This window comes from Micrasema longulum, unplaced genomic scaffold (assembly GCF_059751315.1).
Source record: "Micrasema longulum isolate JH-2025_06_02 unplaced genomic scaffold, ASM5975131v1 h1tg000663l, whole genome shotgun sequence".
In the NCBI taxonomy this organism is placed as follows: domain Eukaryota; kingdom Metazoa; phylum Arthropoda; class Insecta; order Trichoptera; family Brachycentridae; genus Micrasema; species Micrasema longulum.
This window is the reverse complement of record NW_028277859.1, coordinates 105,190-115,201: the sequence shown is the minus strand read 5'-3', so window position 1 is coordinate 115,201 and position 10,012 is coordinate 105,190. Positions and strand designations below refer to the sequence as shown.

Sequence of the window (10,012 nt, the reverse complement as noted above, 5' to 3'; positions counted from 1 at the left end):
TATTTTATTTTATACACATTTTTACAGTGAATTATTCATTCGAAGCAAGTAATAAATATATAAAAAATAGTTCACATTATAATATGAGTCTTTAGGGACTTAGTTATACATAATAATAAAGAAGAATAATTAGGAAATTTGGTCACAATATTTCATACAAATTACAGTATTGACCCATTGAGAACTATTTGGGAACACATTTATATATTTTTTACATGACATAATGGTGTCATGAATAATTAATATTTGAATACATTATAGCATGTAGGTAATAACACTGGACACACAATATTTTTTTTGTTTTGTGCATATAATGAATGTCTTAGTTAATGACCTTTATGACACCTTGTATACATTTCTGGTTGTGTATGGCCTGTGTATGCCATGATTTAAACAGTCTTCTTTATGTAAACATGTCTGCCTGAGGGTGTCATAACTTAAATAATAGTTGCGATGTCTATGTGACCAACTTATCAAGTCAAATATGACTATCGAATGCAGTGTGGCAAAATTGATCAGGGTGAATTTAATTTATTTTATTCTGATTGTGATATTAAAATTAGTATCGTCATCTGGATTAGGAAAATGTGTTCGGTATCCAACCTTACCACAATTCAATATAACACAAGTAAGTACATATTTATTTAATCTTTGAGTGAGTAATGGAATTTCAAAAAATATCATGTATGGTTTTTTTTATACATGTATTATAATAAAAATAATAATCATGGGGATATATGCTCTTAAGTTTTCAGGTCAGTGGTTTGAAATTGAAAGGTCATTTTACCTCATGGAAATAGCATCAAGTTGTACATCTTTAAACTTAAGTATGAATTCTAGAGGTAGTCTGGATGTAGATGTTTATACTAAAAACAGATGGTGAGAATTATATTTGAAATTTGCTGAACTGAATATCAATTTAATAAATCTTGCTGTTTCATTATTATTAGACGATTTTGAAATTGACATTCACTATAAAATTTAATTAATAAAAATCATATTATTGTAACTGTAAAATAATAAATAAATTACACTACATAAAAATTAATTCCATTAATGAAAAGTTCTGATGGTTATTTACTATTCTTTTAGGACAAAATCTACTACTCGCTTAAGTGGTGTGGCTATTCCGGTACTTCAAGATTCTTCTATTTTAAGATTTAAATTTAAAACACTGATGCCCTTCTCACTAGCACGGATGATTCCGGGTGCTGGGATTTATCATATATTATACACAGACTATGATAGTGTGGCTATTGCATGGTCTTGTACGAACTTTGCACTAATGCATACAGGTACCTATGTAAATCTTTACTATTGAACATTTATATACTATGTACTTGTTATTCTGTATCTAACATCAAGATGTTTTCTAAAATTTACACACATATTGAAGGTATTATAATTATTATGTATTTACAGATAAGATTAACATGAACAATAACTGTATAGTTAACATTGGCACATTTTTCTTGATATTTTGAAAGTTTTTTGTTAACTAAAATATTTTTTTGCAATTACAAAGCATAAATAATGATTGCTTAATACTAATGAGATGTTTTACTTAATTATTATCAATTCAAATTTTCTTTTTAGCGACTTGAGGTATCTTGATAAATAAATTATGTGAAATAAATGAAGCCAAAATGTAAATTATAAATAATTAACGATAATACATACTTATTTATAATATGTTTACAGATAAAATTTGGATTCTCGGAAGATCTCGTGACATTCCAGCTAGTAAAAGGATTGAACTTTATGATAAAATAAGAACGTACGACCTTGATCCTGAAAGACTTGTGATTTCCAAAAAAGATAATTGTGATACATTTGATACATAAAAAATATGTTAATGTGTTAATTCTATCGCAAAATAAATGTGTGATGGAATGCTTAAAAAGTTTTTCAAATATCTATTTACAAATATTTATTAACACTGTTAAATTATAACAAATAACACAAAAGTAACGTAAATAAATAATTTATAACAGAAAAAATATATTTAATTAAAAATATTGTAAAACTAACAATAATAAGATCCATAATAAATACATGGTAAATATATATTGTTAAATTTTATTACATTATAATCTAACAATCCTTTGTAATTAAGTATATGATTTAAACATGTATAAAATCATCACATTTCCCAAACAGCCAATCTTTTATTATACTCTGATTTGTATACGACTGTAAATAGCCGCATTTGTTGATTGCACCACAGTTTCACGTATCAATGCTTAAATTCAAAATGATCACAAATTGAATGTAGTTATGCTGAAAGCAGGCAACCATATAAAAGTGAAACTGAGATAATAGCACCTTTGTGAGAAGAGTGAATAATTCAATCTACACAATAGTTTTAATGTTTTTTACTTTGACAAATGATAAACAATTAATACATTATTTTTTTTATACTACAAATAAGAATCTAATCATGTATTTGACCAATTTCAATGACTTCAAGTACCGGAAGATTTTTATAGTGCTGTGGGTGTTTTGTGCAAATTGAGAAATGCCATTTTTGTGAAAACCCCAAAATTTCATTTTATTGCTAAAATGAGATTTAAATCAGTCATATTTTTTTAAAGACTCCCATGAATTCTGCATTATAAATTACCCAAATTGCACAATGGCCCTTTTGGCATTTTTGTGGCTAACATGAAAATGGCCCTCAAAATAAAATATTTGGGTAAATCATAAGAATGCAAATAACTATTTTTACCAAAAAAAAACTTTATGGGTGGATGGCACAAAACTCCATAAAACTATATTTTATTTTATTTTGAGGGATATATACAGCTTTAAAAAATACACCTATTGATATTTAAAAAAAATATATATATATATATATATAAAGTAAGATTATTAAAAAAAAGCAAAAACTCATGTTAAAAACTGGCTCTACTAAAAAATGTCAAATTTCAATTTTTGGCTCTTGAATTTAAGCAGCGAAATTTAATTTGTATTAGAGATTGGGCAATTTGACTATTTCGCACATGCCAAAGGTCCCATATATTTCGTTACTGTAATTTCTAACGGATTAAACAATGGCTGATATTCCATAAAAATAATTTTAATTTGAAGTACCATCCTTGATTCTTATATCATAATTAGATATAGACTAAGTCCAAGTATAGATGGTAAAATCTAAACTGACTTTGGTTTCTTAAAGAAGTTTTGTTTAAAGTGGTTTTATGTGTGCAATACATAATATAATGGACTAGGTCAATGATATTCATTTTTCATTCAAAAAACTGAATCCATAGTGAAGATCAGCTTACGAATTGACTGTAACACCAAGTTGCAGTTTGATCTCGGATGACTCATTCGTAGTACATTCACTAGTTTCACTTTCTTCTTCACAATCCATTTTCCTTCTTTCCGAATCAACATTTTCTTCTTGGGGGATAGTTATCATCTTTTTAGAGAAAGCATCTGCCTGAGATGTATAGTGATGTTGCCACGATTGTTTCTCTTCCACTTCTTTACTAACCACAATGAAAAGTTCTTTATCTTTGCACTGTAGTTGATCTTTGAGGTACGAAATTAAGTCACTACCCTAAATAAATAAGTCAAATCAATAAGTTTGATCAATTAACTCAATTACTCTTATGTACACACAACACTCATTACATGCCTTTTTAAGATTGCAAATATAAATTTGAAAATATTATCACCAGACTCCGAAATTCTATGTATAAAAGATCACCTCACACCTGCCTCAAGTCAAACACATTATTTTATTACTCTAATTTTCTATACTAAATTAATATCTGTATAAAATTTCATCGGTGACCAACAATGAAATTTTACACAAATATTACATTTTTTAAACAAATAGTTAATTTAATAAGTTGATAAATTATTTACAAATCATCTAACCATTATTTTTTGATTTTTAAATAGTATAAATACTTAACGAGCAGTACCGTTAAGTTAAAAAGAATTTATATATTTAGAGTAATTATGTCTATTATGTTGATTTGTACAACCTTCAATACCTATATTTTCATGAAAGGACTCAAAATAATAAAGTTAAAACTTACTCTTCCTATTAATTGAGGAGTGTCTAATTTCGAATCCAGGTTATAAAACTTTCCATGTATCTGTCTTAAGGTTATCCAGTGACGTCTCTTTAATGGAAGCATGACAAATCCTAATTTATATTCTGATGGGACATTCAAAATGAATCCACATATATTTGTTAAATCCAAGCATCCAGGATCTCTGAAATTAAACAATAATACAGACGCCACAATAAATATTCAAAAATTAATAAGATTGAGTAACAGTGATAGATTTTTTTTTTTTACAAGATTTACGTAAGTTAAAAAACAATTTTTCAATAAATCTGTAAATTTATTAGCATGAATCATGTGAATATTTCATTAATAGTAGGTAGCAAATAAATTTAAAATACATCTTCCAGTAGCTCAATCACAAATAAATATCGACGTGATAACAATTTTTTACCATGGTTGTTTATCGTATTCGCGATCACAATGGAACATCCATGAATACTTAATATTAAATGTCAACATATTTATGTTTCGCGACGTATAATCCTGCTGCGCAATCACATATTTGAATTTCACCAGTGTAAATATGGAAAATATTCCAAAACTGCTATTTTTATTTATTTATTTATTATTTATCATGCTATTTATTACATTTAGTCAGCGGTTGGCAAGCCAAATTTCAAGAAAAGCAGTCGCCATAGTAATTGTAATTTTATTTTCACTTTTTTGTATTAGATACTCCTTACATTATATATACAGTCAAACTTGGTTATTATGAGGAAGATGGGACCGATTGAATTTGCTCGTCATAAACGTTACTCGTTATACCAGAGAAATGTTTTTTTATACAATCGCTATTACACATTGTGAAATCCTGAAAATCCTGCGTTTCGTCGGGTACAAAACCTTTGGAGCAATGCGTCATAGACATTAGTACGATTGCACTTTCTAAATTTTTTGTGTCCGTGATATTCTTTTCAAATGTAGACAAATAAATATCCTTATTTTTCCACAATGTTGACACTGTGGATGAATATAGAGAAAACTTTGTACACAATTCCACATTTTTCGCGCCACATTTGATTTCACAAATAATTGCCACTTTTTCACGAATTGAGAGACACTTCCTCTTGTTAGTAGACATGTTTTTAATTCGGGGGTTAAGTTTTAACTGATCTTGTAATGTTTATTGTGTATTGAAATTTTAGAATTTTAGCCTAGAACATTAAAAAATCTAAAAAACCCTTTTAAAACCCCCAAAACAAGCATGTCATTTATAAACTACAAAAGTAGCTGTAAATTGTAGCAATGTGCCGAACCGGCACTTACTAAGTTCACAAAGCTTGAATTTTTTAAAAACCATGTGTGTTCATTTTTCAATATTGTCGGCGAAAAATCCAATTAGGTACATAGACACTTACATAGCTATCATAAACATAATGTGATCCCAGCCCCGGCGGTATTTATCCTTTACGTTAGCGGACGAGAATGATGTTTTTAACAATTGAAGATTTTTTGTGTAATTTTTGACAATATTTTGGTTCGGTATGTCCGAGAAATAGCTCGTTATAACAGTGAATAATTGTATGGAGAAAACCATGAACTAAAATGTCAACTAATGTTTCCTCATTACATCCGAGATCTCGCTATTTCCGTGATCGTTATAACCGAGTTCGGCTGTATTTTGCAAATGCAATATATTGTATTATTTTTTATAGTGAACGCCGATTTTTCGCCAATGAACTGTATTTATTTACGAGGAAAACAAAAAAAAAACAACACGAGCGTTGACTTAGAGATTACACACGCGTTGACTTATGACTGCGATAACTTGAGTATGTTCATTATTGTTCATTGTGATCGCTCAAATGCTTAGCATGTTTTTAAGAACGTCAATAGCTATATGTGATTGAGCTACAGAGCCCATTAAACAAAGAGACTAAAAGATTTATATTAATTTTTTAAAGGTATCCAATTCAAAAACTCTACATGAGTTCTACCTTTTTATTTCGTAAAAATTAACTTTGTGATGCGCTTCACCTTACAAAGAAATTGTATGTAAAAAATGTATTTTCAAAAGAATTTTTTTTTTAAATCTTAGTTTTTTTCGTATTTGGATATGTTTTTAAAATTAAATTCTACCAATTGTGACTATCAACACGATAAATATGATTTATAACAGTCCAGTTTGCATATTTTTTTTTAGATAATAGTAACATTTTTATGTATAAAATTTAAGTTGATTATATGGATACTACTCTCTTTGTAATACTTGCTCAGGTTTAGATTTTTCATACAATATAATTGAAACAAGAAACTTTGTGCTTGTATCAATTAAATGTTTCAAAGAAAATACATACTTTCTTTTATCAAACCAAACTGCTTCACATCCCCTTTTTTGTAATGCTGCCATTATTACGTTGATGTCATAATTTCCGAGACCTAATATAGATCTGTGTGGATTTATCCATACATCTGGCGAAAGGGCATTGCAAATAGTATCAAGCTCGGTTTTAGAATATGATCCACGGGCCTAAAAATCACATTATTGTTAGATTTTATTAGCAATTTCTGATCAAATTCTAACTTGAAATAAGAAAGATTTTCCTAGAATAACGATTACAGTAGGCGTATACAAATGAATTCCGATAAATTAAATTACATACAAAACCAATACCTTTCAACACTAAGCGTATATTGTGTAATTTAATAATAGAAACATAACTTAAGTTACAACAGTCTAAAAAACAATAAATTATTCACAAATCTTACACAATAAATTTTGTTTATACTAAAGTATGTTGTAAAACATTATAAAAACATAATACAATAATTAAATATTTAAGTGGAATACTAACTTGAAAAAGATTATTAAGTGCATGTAATGCACAAAGCTCTTTAACTTGTTTTTCGTGATAAATACGATCCGTTTCATTCATAATTTAAGATAAAATCAACAAATTCATATTATAAATCATTCAATAACAGAAACCGGAATAATCCTTATCATAATTTATACGCTTTCCTTATCTTACAATAATAATTCACGATTCACGAATGATAAAAATAAAAGTGAGTATATATCTTTAGTCTGCGAATAAAATAAAACCCAAGAAATCTCATCCCGTGCAATCTGTCAAAACGTCAAAAATTCATGGCAATGTATATCAGGGTTGCCAGTAACTGGATCTAGCGAAAATAGGTAGATTCAGAAAAATACATGGATAGATTCTGTGGGTGGGGAGGGAGGAGAGGGGGCAAAAATAAATTAGACAGTTGTTCAAAACTAAAGCGCTGTTTCGCCTAAGGCCGTTGCTTTAAAAAGTCGAAAACGCTTGATAAATGAACAATTGAAAACCAAAAGGACTTCACCATGTAAATTACCAAAATATATCGACTCCGGGTTTTCTTTTATTACTTTGAGGTTATGTTGATATTTCTATTTCAATAATACTGTATTTTGTGTAACCATACAAACTTTTCAAGGGTTAAAGGCATACATATTAATGAAATCACACTAAGTCACCTATGAATGCATTTTTTTTATGCACAAAGATACATCGGTTGAATGTTTTTCTATAAAATATATTCAATGATGTATGATAATACCCGTTCTGTGGAAATTCAAGTATTGTGTTTTGTAAGCCTAATCGGGATAAATAGTTTTTTTTGCATGTAGAAGCGTTTTGCAGCATAGAGGCCCTGACATTGATGGGTATTCTCTATCTCTCCAAGTTCTGGTCATTTTTACAATCACCAGTCAATCTTTGTTGTCAAACAAAATTGCCAAACAAAGAAATAATTAACATTTTAAAGTTCTTTAAATGACCTTTGAACTGCTTACTTCAAACTGTAAACTGGTGAAGTACTGAAAACATTGCTTAACAGAATGATTCAACTAAATTTTAATAGATAATCAACTGGAGAAAAAACATTTCTATCATTTTTATATAAATTTCAATAGAATTCGGTAGATTGGTAGATTGCTCCTAAAATCGGTAGATCTACCGGTAGTAATGGCAACGCTGATAGTGAATAGACCACGTATAGACAATATACGTTTATAGACTATTTTCACACTACGAATTCACAGACTACAAATTGAAAAATTAAGTGTTTCTAATTTTCGTTAAGTTTTTAAATGATTTTTACCTAAAAGTAGCCATCGAGTCAAAAATACTCTTCCAGGACTGGTATTCTAAACGGAATTGCGCGTGAAGAAATCGCTCTGTTCGCGTGTATTTAGTACGTAAATATGCATTAAAAATGTATTTTCTACGCGCGCTTTTGCGTTCACAATATCACCCCGGGGTCCTGGTTTATTTCACGGTGTAGAGAAGATTCAAAATAGCACCCTGAAGTACCTACGGCCCGTTGTTTTTCTGCAAAATGTAGCTAACTTCGAGATTGATAATCCTAAACATCTTAAATCTGTGATCCTAGAATGATTTTTGACCGTATGGGTGACTCTATCTATAAGCTGGTCGTGAATTATTACTCTGAGATATCGAACGTAATAAAATCTCCATAACTTAATTATATAATACTGTGTAGTTTGTTATTGAGATGGTGGCAATATTGAGAAAAATTAAGATGATATTAAATTATCTCGGAGGCTATACAATCAAGTTCCGTGTTCTCGCGTATGAATAGACGGAAGCTGCCCATTTATCCGCTAACTAAAAAGAAGCGGAAACATCCACCGATCGGGAACTTAAGATTAAATAGAAGATTGGGTCTTCCTGGTAGGTGCCATATTGGATATATGGGCTGGTATTCCAAACAAAATTATAGCGCGGTATGGCGCGTTTTTATGTACGCATTATAGCGCGCTGTAAACACGTTCGGAATACCAGCCGTGGTAGAAAGAAATATAGAAAGTTAATTTTAATTCCCCCTTATGATAATGTAATTCTAATTAAACCTAAATATAAAATAATGAAACTTTAAACTATCCTGAAAACATGTAATTTGGAAGATGATTTAAAGAGCTTTAATGTTTTATGTATCTATTTATTAATTTAGAACATGGAAAATGACTTAGAACTAATTACAAACATGAAAAAGAAATAATTTACAGAGTTAGGTTTTTTTATACATCAAAGCAGTTCGCGATTGTCAGCACTCTTCACTTATATATTTCTAACACATCGCTATGCGGAGAGTTGACGGATGATGGTCCGGATGCTGTGCTCGAACGAGCACAAGCTGGACGATGTTCTGGGCGGAGATCTGCCATAGATAGAGCATTAAAGCGGCTCTCGGGATTCGGTCCCGTTGATGACGACAGTCACGACAGCCAGCTGGAAGACTGGGTGGCCGTGGTTGGGCACAACCATTGGCGGTGCAAAAAACTGGCGTTCCTTGGATGACGATGGATGTCCTAGATGCGTAAGGACCTTTGCGGCTGAAAGGCGGCCTCAGATGATCCTCATGGATCAGTCGAATTTCCACAAGGCTTGTTACGTAGTGCGGCTGGCTACATTATACGTGTCGACGGCGCTGATCTTCGGCATTGACCGAGAATCCGTATGACACCACTAACATTCACTTTTACTTTTCAACTTCGACTCACTTTTCTAACTCATTTTTGACTGCTTTGTTTCGATTTTTCGATTCCTGGCAAGGTGGATATGAAATAATTGCTTTAAATCTGGTTCGACACTGCAATGTTTTATAGTTCCTGGACTGGAACCTGAAGTGTAAAGCTGCTCACCTTGTATTTATACATATTTTTAATTATAGTTGGTACATTGCAATCGTGGTACCGATGCAGTGTCTTATGCGCCACGGGCGCGGATAAGAAAATGATGGCCTAGAAATTTAATAGAGTTATGTAGTATACCTATATATATGTAAGCATTTGGAATAATCGGCGCGCATGCATACGAAAATGTATGAATGACGGAAGAATATGTTATATCATTTCTAATTATCTCTATGAGTAAAAGTTTGGGTTTTTTTTTTATACAAATTTGCAAGTTTTT

General features: G+C 30.4%; 2 protein-coding genes across 2 annotated transcripts; one reads left to right on the top strand and one right to left on the bottom strand.

The window, feature by feature from the left end:
• Positions 1-56: 56 nt before the first annotated feature.
• LOC148279814 (apolipoprotein D-like) lies at positions 57-2,000 on the top strand. The gene is made up of 4 exons (XM_088229330.1): positions 57-628; positions 749-879; positions 1,093-1,295; positions 1,702-2,000. The coding sequence occupies exons 1-4, from the start codon at positions 485-487 to the stop codon at positions 1,842-1,844; spliced, it is 621 nt and encodes a 206-aa protein (XP_088085456.1). The 5' UTR covers positions 57-484; the 3' UTR covers positions 1,845-2,000.
• A 931-nt stretch (positions 2,001-2,931) lies between these two features.
• On the bottom strand, positions 2,932-7,185 carry Josd (Josephin domain containing). Its single transcript, XM_088229329.1, has 4 exons — positions 6,884-7,185; positions 6,386-6,558; positions 4,053-4,233; positions 2,932-3,565 (listed from the first exon to the last, which is right to left on the bottom strand). The coding sequence occupies exons 1-4, from the start codon at positions 6,962-6,964 to the stop codon at positions 3,284-3,286; spliced, it is 717 nt and encodes a 238-aa protein (XP_088085455.1). The 5' UTR covers positions 6,965-7,185; the 3' UTR covers positions 2,932-3,283.
• Positions 7,186-10,012: the final 2,827 nt, after the last annotated feature.